The sequence below is a fragment of the Eschscholzia californica genome, unplaced genomic scaffold (genome assembly GCF_041429995.1).
Source record: "Eschscholzia californica isolate CP2 unplaced genomic scaffold, dmEscCali1.0.p SCAF_2, whole genome shotgun sequence".
NCBI classification, from domain to species: domain Eukaryota; kingdom Viridiplantae; phylum Streptophyta; class Magnoliopsida; order Ranunculales; family Papaveraceae; genus Eschscholzia; species Eschscholzia californica.
Genome location: NW_028238309.1, coordinates 4,226,314 through 4,243,581, shown reverse-complemented (window position 1 = coordinate 4,243,581; position 17,268 = coordinate 4,226,314). Strand labels below are relative to the sequence as shown.

At 34.8% G+C, this 17,268-nt stretch overlaps 1 protein-coding gene across 1 annotated transcript; it reads left to right on the top strand.

The window, feature by feature from the left end:
- The first annotated feature begins 15,310 nt into the window (after positions 1 to 15,310).
- LOC147555416 (uncharacterized) lies at positions 15,311 to 16,157 on the top strand. Its single transcript, XM_086662944.1, has one exon. It carries the CDS (start codon positions 15,398 to 15,400, stop codon positions 15,962 to 15,964), a length of 567 nt encoding a protein of 188 aa, XP_086519070.1. The 5' UTR covers positions 15,311 to 15,397; the 3' UTR covers positions 15,965 to 16,157.
- The last annotated feature ends 1,111 nt before the right edge of the window (positions 16,158 to 17,268 follow it).

Below are 17,268 nucleotides of genomic sequence, written 5' to 3'. Positions count from 1 at the left end.
GGAATTTTTTGTGTAAGGGAAATTATTTTATTTACCGGGAAGAGATGGTTTGCTGGGCGGGAATTTGAAATTTCGTTTTCAAATTTTCAAAAAATTTTGAAACTTTGAATTTTTCGTATACTGGTAAATTATTTTATTTACCAGACATTTTTTTTTTCAGGAAAACGTCAGCATGTCCCGTCCAAGGGCAAGAGGGGAATAAAAAAAAAAAATCTGACATTTGGACCTGCAACTAATTTTTGGGCAAGAGTGGATTTTTTTTGGGTTTACCCCCCAGATTTTGGACTGTTGACTCAAAAATCCATATTAGGGGGGAGTGGTAACAATGGGTTTCCCTTTACGGACAGAAATAGAATCAGTTTATGTTTGTTTTGGGTCCTCATTTTCATATCCGATAAAAATTTAGTACTTAGACAAATATTACTCAATTGGAACCGATTAGATTTCGATACTAACTGGGTGTACTCGACGATTTCCAACATTTGTTATAGATTTCAATTCTGGATATTTGTACTATAGAACCGGAACCTGGACTGCTAAGAGAAAAAAAAATGTAATTTATAATAGGTTCTGATTCTAGACATATCTGAATCGAAACTAGCCGTTAACCAGGGCCGTGTTTGGGGGAGTGCGGGCAGGGCGCCCGCACTGGGCCCCTAAAACACAAGGGGCCTACTTTTCATAATGTCCTAACCATTATATATAGCAGATACCTAGTTTATTACAAACCAAGCCAGTAGCTTAGTTGGTAAGCAGGCGGGAATACCTTCTGGCTGACGCGGGCTCGACTCCTCTAGCCTGCATGTAATTAAATTTTTCGGGCGGGATCTATAGACACCCCTAGATATTGTGTTTGGCACCTTTTGGGTGTGTTATTGGGCGCCTAAAAGGCTAAAACTGCTATGTGGGAATTATCGTGATGTGATTAACACTAAAACCCAACAACATAGAACTTAAAGTCGGACAAACCCAAATTCAATAACTATGAATTTTATCTCTTTTGCAAATGTGATCTCTAAAGTTTTGGAGTTTATCCTAACACTTTCAACTACTTAGGCAACTAAGTGTTGACATTATTTTCCGATTTTGAAATTTCTATTGGTTTTGTCTCCTCTATGAGCTTATTAGTATAACTGTTAAACCAATATTTATTTTTAGTCCGTTACACTTTTTCTTAAACATTTTGTTGTTTAAAGTCTCTGTTCCGCCCCTCGTCTGTTTGATAAATGACAAACTATATTTAATATGATATTACATTAAGATCCACACGTTCTATTAGAGTTTAAGATAGAATAAATAAATCTTTTTGCTTGCCGGTGATTGTGAATTCTTAGACTAGATTTCCAATAAAAATATTTTTTAGAGTGATTTTTATTCCTATGACTACTTTTTGCAAAATATTATTGGGTTCATTTATGGTTTCATCTACCGATCATAAATTAGCTTACATTTTGTTCTTTTTTTATAATCTTTATGGCACGAAGGGCCCACATTCAAATTTCGCACAGGGCCTCTGAATTCTCAGGCACGGCCCTGCCGTTAACACCCTATAAAATATGCAACATATTCTGGTTTGGTAGTTGTTTGCCTCAATATTGAGATTACTATTAAGATCAGAGAGATGGAAAGTTACAAAGGTTTATATGTACGCAAACCTTTCTTGGTCTATTAATATTGACCTTACGTTTTATTTCAGGCTTGTATAAATATTCGATGAGATATATAACATTTTCAGTAAAGACATACTTTAGAACACCAGAACGAGAAACTCATCGTAAGGGATCAAACAACGCCCCCAACATTGTGGACATCGGCACATGTTAACAAACTCTGCCAATAAGTGTTTTACTCGTATAGAGAAGTCGATAAAGTGGGAAAGGAGGATGTCTTGGTGGAGCAAATCCGACCTGTTTTCATCCCTACCTGTGCAATAATAATTTACCTCAACATAGACATATGGCGTGGGGACGACATTATTCATAGATCGGCATTAAGTTGAAATTGATAAAAAAACATGTTTTATTCCTTGAGTTTTCCTTTATGTCTTTTTATAAATAAGGTATGGTCAGAATTGCTTCGGCGATATCCGAATTCCTTCATAGCCTTTGTAAACCTTCCAAATCACGCTTTTGGTGATTGTTTTAATCCAGACAATGACTTTTTCCATCTACATACCTTCTGGTTATGTATCTCTGGTATCTTGCATCCCGGTGGAAGATCCATATAGACTTCTTCTAATAGTTCCCCATGCAAAAGAGACATTCTTTACATCAAATTGTTGTAGTGGTCAATCTAAATTTGCTGCTAACGATAACAAGACGCGAACAGTGTTAATTTTTGCAATTGGAGCAAATGTCTCTGTGTAATCGACTCACAGAAAGCCGGGTTGCCAACGATATTTTTATATATGTCGGGAGTCATTAGTTTCCGATGTTAATGTCTGTTCCCATGTTGATAAATTGGCGGAGATATTTTGGCTTTGCGGAAATAACTCACCCTCGAGAAAGGGTGCCAGCGAAATTAATTGATTAATGCTGACGATTTATGATTTAAATAGTCCGTAAGCAATACCTCTTCCCACAGTTTGCTTCCATTGGAACATTCGTCGCGAATAGTATTGACGACGCCTAATGGGCCGACGCCTTCACTCTATCGTAAGTATCTTTTCCCAAAAATTTTTTTTTATTAGTTGATGATTTAATGTCGTCGCTAACAATTTTGTATGATGGAAGTATACAAATTTAAACTTTTATTAAACAAGTAAACGTTGGATAGCATAATTTGGGAATTATTTATTGTATGATGAATATGTATTTCTCAAGCCATATTTTATGACTTTGAGGTAGATGGAGGATGAATATGTATATCTCAGAAAAGAAAATACTTTCAAATGTAAATGACTGAACACTACAAAAAAGGGTTATTCCCCATGCCTATTACCGATGGTAGAATAAAAAATAATATGAATATGGCTGACGGTATGTCAAAATAACCGTCGGTAGTAGTTTCCCATTTCTCTTTTCTAGACGGGTTGCCAACGTTTTTTGTATATGTCGAGAGTCATTAGTTACCGACGTTAATTTCTGTTCTGTTGTTTATAAATTGACGGAGATATTTTGGCTTTGGCAGAAATAACTCACCCTCGAGAAAGGCTCCCAGCGAAATTAATTGGCTAATGCTGGCGATTTAAGATTTAAATATTCCGTTGGCAATGCCTCTTTCGATATTTTGCTACCATTGGAACATTTGTCGTGAATAGTATTGCCGACGCCTAATTGGCCGACGTGTTCACTGTATCTAAGTATCGTTTCCCAAAAATTGTGTTTTTTATTAGTTGATGGTTTAATGTCGTCGCTAATAATCCCAATTTTGTAATGATGGAAGTATACAAATTTAAACTTTTAGTTCAACAAAAAAAAAAGTAAAAGTTGGATAGCAGAATTTGGGAATTATTTATTGTAGGGTGGTCTATGAAAGAGTTTTTTTTTCTTTTTCCAACTCATTTGAAACATCTCTCTTGAAACATACTAATTCAAAAATAAAATAGTACTTTTTTTACTGAAAGGCATCTCCTTCTTATACCAAATCTAAGGAGGCATCTTGAGTTGCTTTCACTTAATGTGTAGTATATAACACATTAAGGTTTTCCATTTCTTTGTTGGATCCAAGGAATAAGATGAATGATAGAGATAAACAAATCCAAAAATATATTTCTTCTTTTACAAAGATAATTACATAAATGAAAAATATGATAACAAGATCGTACCAGATCCATCAAAATGAAAATGGAAACGAAAAGATCACTAGACAAACTTGTTAGTTTTTACTCCTATTCTTGGTGATGAAATATTGAGAAATTTAGGTGAAAATGGCATATCTTGGGTGAACGAATCTTAATGATCGAAATGAGATGTGTAATAAAACAAGAAAACCAAACAAATAAACGATGATCTTTGTGCAGGTAGATCTGTAAGAAGAAAAAATAAACGCTGCAGAGAAATAATCATAAGAAAAGTCAAAAAGATACCTGCCAAGGCAGAACCATGAGTCTAGGAGAAGTGTATCGAGTTTACCAATAAGATACACTAAGAAGAAGAAACAAATACTTTGTCGGCGCAGAGTAAAATGAGATGAACTACTCATCTACTTATATATTAGGGGTTTTAGACACGCATGAGTCGCACGTGATTTATTTTTGTAGGGAAATTTGTTGTTTTCACTCCCTTTTCTATAATTGGTTTGTTGTTTGGACTCCATTTTTTCAGTGTTTTATTATGAACTCCCCTTTTAAAAAAAAAATTAAATATAACAGTTCAAGTAGGAAAAATACTATTTTACCCTCTGCTTTACCTAATGAAATTGCTGAATTTTACCTAATGCATGCCATTGTTGAATTAACTCTGAATGCTTATGAAACGTTAACCATTTTGTGAATGATGCTGGTAGAATCTCTATGTATACTTGGTTTCACAATCCCTAGTATCTTCAATCATCCTTCCAATGAAATCTATTAGCAACGCTCGTAATTTGAAGAGGTGTAACCGATGGTCACGGTAATTGCCTGATTGGACGAATGGTTATTACAACTTTGTTTTTACTATCCTTGTTTCTTATGGCGATTGATCTTCTTAAAATCTTAGATTCTTGTATTTATGTAGTATTCTAAAGGTTACTAACGATTACAACGAATGGTTATTCAGGGTATGTACCAACCTTGCTTGGTGGTAGTGGAGCACTTGGGGCACCATATTGTTCGCCCTACTTAGCTATTGAAAGTGGTTGTTATGAAAGCTGTTAACATAAGATATCGCATGAAGAAGAAGCTAGGGTTTCGAACAGGAGAGGCTAGGGTTTCGAACAGAGAGAAAATGAGTTAGGGTTTTCTTAAAAAATGTTCAAAAAGGGTTTAGGGTCCAATCTTCTTAAAAAATGGATTTTTAGTCCTTTTGCTCTTGGGACTAAAAACTCTTAATATATATTACATAATTCCTTCCATGTCCCGTCGTTTTTCGCTGGATTTTAATATGTGGGCCCGGACAAAAATTTCAAACAGTTTAATGTACCTTGACTTTAAGATAAATTTAGGAAAAAACAGATAGATTCTCACGAAATTTTCTCTCTCTTCTATAATCTGTTTAGAAACAAAATCTAAACTTTTCCAAATCAATTTTCTCTCTCTTCTTTACAGATTTAATATGGAGATTTATTAGCAAAAAATATGGAGATTTATTAGAAAAAAATGGATAGAAACAAATCATAATTTCTCTCTCCTCTAAACAGATTTGGAAACCAAAATCCTAACCAAAACCAAAACGTCATCACCACGGATATTTCCAAATCAATTTTCTCTCTCTTCTTTACAGATTTGGAAACCAAATCAATTTTCTCTATCTTACTATGTAAAATTTTTTTCGATTCAAAACAATTTTCTCTCACTTAACTTTCAGATTTGGAAATAGTATATAATCTAGGATCAATTTAGCGTGATTTGGGGGTTAATATACAAAACATATATATATCACTTTCTCTCACTTAACTTTCAGTTTTGGAAATAGTATATTTTTCTGGGAACATTGAAGCAGCATTTGTTTTCGTTTTTACTCATACATAAATACACATCGAATACAAATTATGAAACAAATACATAAATTATGTATTATTTATGACGAAGAACCCATCATTTGTCAAGTATACAACGTAATTTATCAAATGTATTTGGGTCTTGTTCAGTAAATTACACATAATTTCTTTTACGTTACACATAATTTCTTTTACATAACACATCGTTTACATTCTGTTACAAAAAAAACGTACAAAATCTTCTCTGGTTCAATAATGGTGTCCATCCATGTTGCCCTATTGCTTGGGATGCCAATGGAGGGGCTGAATATGAGGCTTTCCCAAGGAATCATGATCAAGATCCATTCAAGTGTGCATTTCTTATGAAATATTTCGAGAACCAATCAAAAAGTCAAGTAACAAGAACAAGGGTATTTCAAGTTTGATTTGCTTACTTTGATTTGATGATTCTGCCTGGAACTCCATCTGTGATAACAAATGGAGAGAGATTAATACATATGAATTATATAGAAAAGTACATTATTTACGATAAATTACATGAACATTTACGTAAATTATATGTAATTTATTTCAAAGTACACGGGATTTACATATATAAGCGAAGTTGTTCTAATAATGAAACGAGTACTGTTTTGAGATTAAAGCATACATAATGTTCCATAAATTACGTATAATTTATGGACAATAATATAATATTCATGATATTCGTGATAAAGTATATATAATTTGTCAGAAAATACATATATAATGTTCTCATTTTGAAAAACATCGTACGGGAGATGTTTGCATAATTTACTATAAATTATGGTAATTTATGATAAAGTACATGTACTGTTAATTCTGTTATGAGGAACCGTATGAAAAAATCACGTTTCATAAATCCGTACGGATTGAAAACCAGATCTGGAGAAAAAGTACGAAAATCATTAGGCTTAAACTACATATCTAAAGATATCTGATATGATGATTGTTTGCAACAATAAGTATACTCGATTTATAGGAATCAGTAATGAAGGATTATCTCATTAATATCGAAATAATTAAAGAAATTTTTAGAGAGAGAAATACAATAATAACATACTCGATTTGAAACAGAATCATTAAAGAAGAATTTTGTTTACTTGATTAATAATTAAGAAACTGATTTTGAAAAACTCTAATGAATATGAAATAATTAATTTCTTTGTTTTAATGGAAGATTTTCAGTAGATTAAGATGTAGAGAGAGAGAATCAACTACCATAAACTGAAACAGAATCACAAAAACTTATAAATTGATTTATGTTTTACCTGATTAACAATGATGAAGATGATTTCAACAACTCAAATGAATATGAAACAAGGTCTCTGATTTATGGAGGATTTTCATTCGACTAAGATGTAGAGAGAGAGAGTGAGAAAACAAGAAAGTTTCGGTTACAAAAGTTTCTGATTTTCAAAAGATTACGGTTTCTTAATATAAAAACGTGATTGGAGAGAGATACAGGGAGATAAAAATGGAAAATATATTTGGTGAATTTGAGCTTATCTGTTTTTATATTTAAGGAAAGTTAGTTTAGGTATTAATATTTTATAGTTATTCTAGGGATTTGTGTTTTCTCTCTAGATGACACCAAATGGACTAGATATCTATTTGTATTATTTTTTTGGTTTTGAAACCCTTTATAGGATTAGAGAAGACTAAATGTCTTATTAGGTCCTGTCTTTTGGGCTATAAACCCAAAAATTCATTCAGAATCTACTTTATATGTCATTATAAAATTTGATGAAAAGAAAGTGGTCATCTTTACTCAAAAGATATTAAACTCTCTGGATCATCTCTGAATCACAGTAGATGAAAATATGTGATCAGGATACTACTCTTATTAAAAATACACAAATAAAACTATACCTAAATTTATCTGTTTTTGTTTCAAATTAGAATTTTCACGTTATCTTTTCACCATGTCTTCTCTTGTTATTCGAGTGGTTCTTCCACAATCCGGTCTTTGTGTTATCTTTCACGCGACTCTCATGGGCTCCGAATTACTCCTTCATCGTTTGCAGGCTGAAGTAGAAGGCACCAGATTTATCCACTGAGTTGTTTCACTTAACTCATGCGTGTGTTAGTTGAAAAGATTTATTCGAATGTTTGTATATAACAGTGAGGGCCCATTGTGGTGGAGGCCATGTGCGAGTTGTGCGCCCGCATATGGGCTGAGGTCGAAAATTCAAATGTTTAGCTTCAGTCGACCCATCCAACCTGGGTCGGTGAGGGGTGTTTAACCCCTTCTTTGAACCTTGGGTCGGTTGAATGTCCCCAATATGACCGTTTGGGACCCCAACGGTCATGTTAGGGATCATCTCTAGCCGTTGAGTTTTCTCAAACGGCTAGATCTTCTCCAATTTTTGTAAAATGTTATTAGTTTTAGTTTTTTTTTTGTAAACTTTAATTAGCTTTAATTTATTATAAAACTCTAACAAAAACTCACACATTAATGATTAAAATACATCTCACTAATGTGTCAGTTCCCGTATAATTGCCCAACCTTGGAAAAGAAAATATTATTTCAAAAATTGTTCAAACACGTGGTTTGCACGGACACAAGACCACACGTTTTTTACACACCCACAAAAAGGCCAACCACGCGTTTCTCACATGCAAAGATTTTAGGCCTAAAGAGAGATTGGGGTTGGCGCTGGATTTTTTAGACGGGCCGAGACTGAAAATTTTAGGTGAAAAGGTGATTTTTTCCGCAACCGTGATAGGGCGACCGACAAACTTGGCCTGAATCCCTATTCAATGGTTTGGATTCATCCCACTTTCATCAAGAGAGAGAAAGTGGTGTGAATCCAACGATTGGATGTGGATTCGCGCCAATTTCACGCCCTAAATGTCGGTCCCCCAGTCATTTTCCTTTTTTCCGGCCTGAACCAGGATGGGGTTAGAGTCGCTCTTATGTTCAATGTAGTAGGCCGAAGCAAATTAATAATGTTCTCATTCATAGTCATAATCAATTATAGAAAATTTTCTTGAAATATTGTCATTGATAAATACCACTCCAAATACCAAACATCTTAACAATAACCTTGATTTTGTTTAGAGTATATATAATAAAACAAAGATGAAGCAATTGAGATAAGTTTGATCAATAACATGCAAAATTCAACAAATTGAAATGACTTAAGAATGCCGCCCTCTACTTCTTGTCTGCTTGATGTCAATTACTTCACCTTCTTCTCCAATATCTTTCAACGAAACAAAACTGTTCACATGAGGAATTACATTATCCCATATTACAAAATTTGTACCCTTGAAACCGGAAGAGTCTAGTACTTCTAAGGTTTTCGTTTTTAGGTCGTACCAATAAAAAAGGCCGCGACTGAAGCTTCCAAGTATAAGTCCCCTACTATCTATTATGGAGATTATCTCGCAACTACGTACTTCTATGTTATTAGGAAGTATTATATTGTATTCCTTTATCCAACTCCAAGACTCATACTGTTCCTCCTTGACATTCTGATTATTTCGGTTATTTTTCTTCAATAACCATATTTCTACAACTCTAGACCTCCCATTAATACGACCAATACACAACCACCTTCCTAAAACTCGAAGTTGAAAATTAGTTAAATGCCCGACTTCAATGAATGGTTCTGAATCAATCAGTCTAAATTGTTCATCTACCAAATCAAAAGAAACAATCTTTCCTGTTGAACAACAAAACCAATGAAGAGACCCGTTGAGAAAGATACCTGACGAAAAAGGATATGGTAATGGATAGTTGATCATATACTCTTTCTTTCTCCACCTACCCTTACTATCACTGGCACCACCAAGAGTAAATACTAGGACATGTCCCAAGGAGAGTTGATTTACATCATAACAGACATTAACAATCTTATACTCACCAGTAGAAGGAATATAGCCAAAACCCGACGTTCCACCAATAAAATTGTTTCGGCGGCTGAAGCTGCTTCTTGGAATATTAATGAATTCCTTGGTGATTGTATTACATATGTATGTAGGCCTCTTGTCACGATACATGAGAGAAAAGCAAACTAAACCATTGCATGAACCAACTAGGTTTTGATTCTCGTTAAGAGGAGGGTGGTTAATGAGTTTTTTGGGTTTGATGTAAGATGATCCTGGAATGTTGTGTTTGACAAACTCTAAATGGTAGACTTGGGAGCTAATTTCATTATATGACTTAATCAAACAAAGAAAACTATGAGTACTTCTAGATAAACTTTGGTTGATGTGATCATTTTCATGATGATTAAGTTGAGACATTTGGTGTTGTATGTGGGTGGAAACAAAGTAATGTTGTGTGAGAAGGGTTCCCCATGTTTTGCATACTTGTCTAAACTTTAAGATAGCCTGAGCTGGTAAACGAACAAGTATATTCGCAGTAACATCTTCATTAAACTTCTCCATCTAACAACAATTCCCAGTGACTCTCTCTGATCGATGGACCGCGTTCGCTTGAATTATCTTTTAGTTCTTCTGGAAGAATTATAAGAAATGATTAATTGAAGAGTGAAAAGAATAATAAGATCGAATAAATTTTACATAAATTAATCTCAAGCCATATTTTATGAATTTGAGATAGATCGAGGATGAATATGTATTCCTCAGAAAAAAAAAAATGAACAAGGAGATACTTTCAAATGTATATGAGTGAACACTACAAAAAAAAGGGTTATTCCCCATGCCTATTACCGACGGTAGAATGAAAACCATCGAAAAAATATGAATATGGTTGATAGTATGTCAAATAACCGTCGTTAGTAGTTGACCATTTCCGATGGTTTTTCATAAAACCGTCGGCATAGGTCACCCCAGGTGACCGTCCGTGTTTCCCCTTTCTAGCCGGGTTGCCAACGCTATTTTTTTTATATGTCGGGAGTCATTAGTTTCCGATGTTAATGTCTGTTCCGTTGTTTATAAATTGGCGGAAATATTTTGGCTTTGGCGGAAATAACTCACCCTCAGAGAAAGGTCCCAGCGAAATTAATTGGCTAATGCTGACGATTTATGATTTAAATATTCCGTTAGCAATAACTCTTCCCACATTTTGCTTCCATTGGAACATTCGTCGCGAATAGTATTAACGACGCCTAATTGGCCGACGCCTTCACTCTATCGTAAGTAGGGGTGGGAATCGGTCCGGACCGGTCGGTATCGGACTCTAACTTCATCGAACCGGTCGACTCGGACATAAACTTTTGGTGACCACCTATTTACTCGGGCGGACTCCGACGGTCACTCTCAAGAATTCTTTGTCCATTGACCGTCCAAGACCGTTTATTTTACCGGTCCAGTCGGACACCGGACGGTCTCGGTCCGGACTTTCCAATAAATGTACTTAATTCAGAACTTTATTTTTATTACCACAAACAAAATTACTTACAAATGACGATGTTTAGCCAAGAAATCAAAAGTAAATATAAAAAAGAAAAAAACAGTCGATCATCATTTGACAAGATATAATTAAGCCATGCACTAATGTTTGGTCTTCCAGAGGACTATATGACTATAGCCAACGATCATCATATATTCATATGTCTATAAAATTCAACGGTCAACTTCTAAAAATGAGGACAGTTTGGTCGGTCAACCTATTCGGTCACTCGTACCGGTCGGTTAGCGGTCGGTCCTTCGACATAGAATTTTGACCGTGACCGTCCGTCAATTCTTTCGGGCCGGTCGGACACTGACCGTTATGACCATCGGGTGTCCATGGACACTTTTTATCTCGGTCGAACGGGTCGGATAGCGGTCTTCCGGATCTTTTTCCCACCCCTAATCGTAAGTATCTTTTCCCAAAAATTTTGTTTTCTTTAGTTGATGGTTTGTTGTCGTTGGTAATAATACCGATTTTGTAATGATGGAAGTATACAATTTCAAACTTTTATTAAACAAGTAAAAGTTGGAAGCAGAATTTGGGAATTATTTGTTGGAGGGTGATCTGTGAAAGAAATTTTTCCTTTTTGCAACTCATTTGAAACATCTCCCTTGAAACATACTAATTCAAAAACAAAATCTAAGGAGGCATCTTGAGTTGCTTTCACTTACATGATAATTTGATTTTTTTTTTTGAGACAAAATATTTGGTCGAAATATGTTGATTAAGTAAGAGTAAAATTGATATAGTTACTTAAACTATAATACTATGCAGTAGTATATAACACATTAAGGTTTTCCATTTGTTTGTTGGATCCAAGGAATAAGATGAATGTTAGAGATAAACAAATCCAAAAATACATTTCTTCTTTTACAAAGATAATTACAGAAATGAAAAATATGTAACTAGATCCTACCAGATCGATCAAAATGAAAATGGAAACGAAAAGATCACTAGACAAACTTGTTAATTTCTACTCCTATTTTTAGTGATGAAATATTGAGAAATTTAGGTGAAAATGGCATATCTTGGGTGAATGAATCTTAATGATCGATATGAAATGTCTAATAAAACAAGAAAACCAAACAAATAAACGTAGATCTTTGTGCTGGTAGGTCTGTAAGAAGAAAAAATATACGCTGCAGGAAAATAATCATAAGAAAGGTCAAAAAGATACCTGCCAAGGCAGAACCATGAGTCTAGGAGAAGTATATCGCAGTATATCGAGTTTACCAATAAGATACACTAAGAAGAAGAAACAAATACTTTGTCGGCGAAGAGTAAAACGAGATGAACTACTCATCTACTTATATAGTATTAGGGTTTTTAGACACGCATGAGTCGCACGTGATTTATTTTTGTAGGGAAATTTGTTGTTTTCACCCCCTTTTGTATAATCAGTGTTCTATTTTGGACTTCTTTTTTTCAGTGTTCTATTTTGGACTCCCATTTTCAAAAAAAGAAAAATTAAATATAACCGTTCAAGTAGGAAAAATACTATTTTAACCTCTGCTTTACCTAATGACATTGTTGAATTTTACCTAATGCATGCCATTGTTGAATTAACTCTGAATGCTTATGAAACGTTGACCATTCTGTGAATGATGCTGGTAGAATCTCTATGTATACTTGGTTTCACAATCCCTAGTATCTTCTATCATCCTTCCAATGAAATCTATTAGCAACGCTCGTAATTTGAAGAGGTGCAACCGATGGTCACGGTAATTGCCTGATTGGACGAATGGTTATTACAACTTTGTTTCATTGGTCTGAATTTTGTTTCATTAGTCTGAATTTTTGGTGGATGGGTTGAAGTTTATATAGGATTTATGGTGGATGGGTTGAAGTTTATAGGGTTATTACAACTTTATTTTGTTTCATTGGTCTGAATTTTTTTTTGTTCATAACTTATTATGAACAGGGGCGGATCCATGAAGGTGCGAGGGGGTGCGTCCGCACCCCTGGATCCGCCCGAAGAAAAAATATAGTAGTAATAGCATATTGTTTTTGTATATATACAGGTATAAAACATACATATCTTCTCATGTATAGCAATAACACAGAAGATGATTGGGCCTATAAAATTCAATTCAACTATAAATCTTATAAACTTCAACTCATCTACCATAAATCTCTATAAACTTCAATTCATCTACCATAAACCTTATAAGATTCAATTTACCTACCATAAACTCTACAAATTCAATTCATCTACTCTAAACTCTATAAACTTCAACCCATCCACCATAAATCCTATATATTTTAAAAGAAATTTTTCTTTAGATTCATCAAGTTCAACACTAAAAGTTCTAGACTCGACTCCAACGTTATTTTTCATTCCAACACCGCGACCAACTCTAATTTATCATCTTTGCGAATTGATCCTGGACTACCAATTTCAAATTATGAATCCAAATACAGAGATGAAATTCGTAAATATTATTTACAACGTGGTCCATTTCAACCAAAAGACCACAATTTCCCTCAAAAAGTTTTTAGTAAAATTAAACTCTCGTAGAGGTCATTTGCGTTTGTAATCGTTGATGTAATAATATAATTAATAAATATAAATATTTTATTAATTATTATGTTTGAAAAAAAAAATTTAAGCATATAAATCCGCACCCCCCCTAAGTGAAAATCCTGGATCCGTCCCTGATTATGAACAACTATATTTATTGTTTCAATGAGGGAAGCTACAAATGAAGCTTAATCTGATGACAATATATTCGATTTCTTTCTTAGTTTGATCTCTCTGTTGTTGAAAATGATATTAATGATGAACTAGTGATAAATCTTACCTCTAATAGATAATTGAAGCGCTAAAATCTTGTCAAACAAAGTGGAAGAATAAAGATTTATTTTGTTTCATTGGTCTGAATTTTTTTTTTTTTTTTGTTCATAACTTATTATGAACAACTATATTGTGTTCATAAGGAAACGATGAAGTTTTATGTGATGAAACTGGAAAAAGATGAAGAGATGTTATGGTTATAATAGAGGTCTAAGTGGAGATGTTGTGGTTATGATAAAGAGGTGGTGGCCTGGTGGGTGAGGATGAAGAAGGGGATGTGTTTTCTCTTTATAATAATAAGAAAAAAAAAATCTGAAGAAAAGATGAGGGTAAATTTAGAATCTACTTTATATGTCATTATAAAATTTGATGAAAAGAAAGTGGTCATCTTAATACAAAAGATATTAAACTTTCTGGATCATCTCTGAATAACAGTAGATGAAAATATGTGATCAAGATACTACTCTTATTAAAAATACACAAATAAAACTATACCCAAACGGAAAGGATCCAAATGGGCGCGAGAGGGTGCGGCCGCACCTCCTAGATTCTCCCAAAAGAATTTTGTAATAGTCATTAAACAATATAAGGATTTTAGTTACTTTCAACATTCGTAGCAAATGCACAAATATCGGTAGCAAATGAGCTTTGTCTATGACAAATAGACAGTAAGCAATAGTTCCGTCGCAAATGACTTTAACTACAAATTTTCGCGTATGGGGTAATTCGTAACTTAAAAATAAGCTCTTTGGTAATGGCTTTGGTGGTAGCAAAATGTCATATATTCATATAATATATGCTATATCTATTTCATTAAGTATATCAAAATAACTATGTTCCATATACAATAACACAAATATAGAGATGCAAATGGAGCTCTTGCAAGTACATTAGTGGAAATTAAGAGAGATAAAACATATCATTTGGTTTGTTTGCTTATCACTTTAACATTAACTTTGTCAGTTGCAATTGCCTCCATCGAAATAACTGTTTCAACTATGAAGTTAGCCAAGGACACGCTTAAAAAACAAGATGAGTGATCCGTAGTTGAATGATAGTTTAGTAGTCTTTATTAAAAAATAAGATTTTAGTGAAATTGAAGTGAGTCGATTATGCGAACATTTCAAAGCATGAACTCTCGTAGAGGTCAGTTGCGTTTGTAATCCTTGATATATAAATATAATTAATAAATATAAATATTTTGTTAACTACTGTAATTGCAAATAAATGTGGATATATAATTTCACACCGCTTAGGTCCAAATCCTGGATCCGTCCGTGCACCCCAAATTTGCACAATTTTTTTAATATATGGTATGCCCCATCACTCATACACATGTATAATGTAATATGTGATAGATTGACAGCTAAGGTTAAGCTAGCCTGGTGGTCTGTATCATAATAAAAGTAGCAATATCAATGAATGATAATTTACTGAGATGGGGAAGACAGGAGCATTTAAACCCTCCCTATTTATTATCCTTAATTACCCTATCACCTCTTCCCTGCTGTATACACTCACTACTACTAACACTATTTATACATGACCAAAACACCAATCTTTTCCTCATCACAACCTCACCATCTGCATCTTTAGATCTAGAGTGAGTTAGAGAGAGAAGTTTGAGAGAGAGAGAGATGACAATGAAGTGGTGTTTGGTTATAGTTATGCTAGCTGTGGCATTAGTAGTTAACACTAGTAATGCAAGAAATGTACCCAATCCTAGTACTACTACCTCATCAGCTGAAGTAGTACCTGTCAAAGAGCATATGAAGAAGACTACTAAATCTGCTGATGGTCTCAAGGAACAAAAGAACTTTGTCAAATTTGGTGGTATTGGAGGTTATGCTGGTGTTGGCGGTTTTGCAGGAGGTGTCGGTGGTGGTCTTGGTGGTGTCGGTGGAGTGGGTGGTGTTGGCGGTCTTGGCGGAGTCGGAGGTTTGGGTGGACTCGGGGGTTTGGGTGGTGCTAGTGGTCTCGGAGGAGTAGGAGGTCTCGGTGGTGCTAGTGGTCTGGGTGGTGCTAGTGGTTTGAGTGGTGCTAGTGGTCTCGGCGGCTTGGGTGGTGCTAGCGGACTAGGCGGTTTGGGTGGTGGCAGTGGTCTTGGTGGTGCAAGTGGACTTGGCGGACTAGGCGGATTGGGCGGTGGAGCGGGAGGTTTAGGTGGTGCTGGTGGATGTGGTGGAGCTAAACCTCTTCCATGAGTTTAGCTTTATTTTCCATGAACAAAGTATTCTAGTACTAGTATACAAGTAATGCTTCTTTTTTCAATCAATTAGACTAGATGTACTACTACTTTTACTACTCTCTTTGATGTTTTTATGTTTATTTTGGCAGTTATGTTAGTTGTGTAAGACATGTTGGTTATTTTTCATCTAGATAATAATCTTCTACCTATATATTGTCTTAATTAATGGGACCTATTTCATAGGTTGCTATTTTTCTTTCTTTTTTTTGGGCCCATTCTAGTGTTCTAATTTTATATGTCGCTTTTGTTGAATTCATAATACGGATCGTTAGAGTAGAATCAATATCGATAATTACAGATGAGTTCCACTTCAGACAAGACTCCAATCAGTTTCGACAACCATGCCATCACAAAAATAGTGATGGAACCCCAACTTTATTACCATAATATGGATTAAGCTTCTCGAAAACGTTTCGCAGTCGTATTGCACTTCTAAAACTAAAATAATGCGACTGCGATGTAGATGAATTCTATGAGAATTTGTTCTTCCCGAAGCACCGCGAAAATAGTTAAATGTTGACAGTTTTGTGACATACTCTGTAACATGGAACTAACCTAGAACTTTTGACAATATAGCTGTCACAACAAATGATATGTGGACCCACTTTCATTGTGTGGTTGGATGGTAAACTGGTAATGGTGGAGATCAGACTTCCAATCTTGCAATTTAAAAATAAAAAAATATGTAGGCAGACCCATATAAAAAAAAAAGGTGGTCTTCGACGGAAACTATGTAAATGTCATCAACTTAGATAATGGAAGATCTTCACAACCACACTAGACGAGCCAGTGTTTATGGCCAGAAATTGATTGTATTAAGGTGTGATTCTTTTGATACTTGTATTGTTTGTTATGTGAATAGAAACTCTAATCGAGATGTCGACTATCTAGCTTGATGGACTTGTGAATAAGAACAATTCACCAATCTTGTCACTGCTATCATACGAATTATAATACCTTTTGACACTCCATGTCTAGCAGTGGGAAAAGAACTCTTGATACCCGTCAAGTCACCCGAGGCCCGAACAAGTATGTGGCCACTCAAAGCCCGGAGGCGCACAGTGAGTGTACGCCCCGTTTCCCACGCCTAATCCAGCCTACCAAGTGAAGCGATCCTCACTAACATACCAAAGAATTTCCAGTTGGCCGGGTTTCTTTGGGTGGTTTGCTGTCCCAAAGCTACTTTCTATGGTTGGGCTTGGTATTACTACTTTCTTGGTCAGCTATTTGATCCTGGAGTATTTAAATGGTCCTATTTCT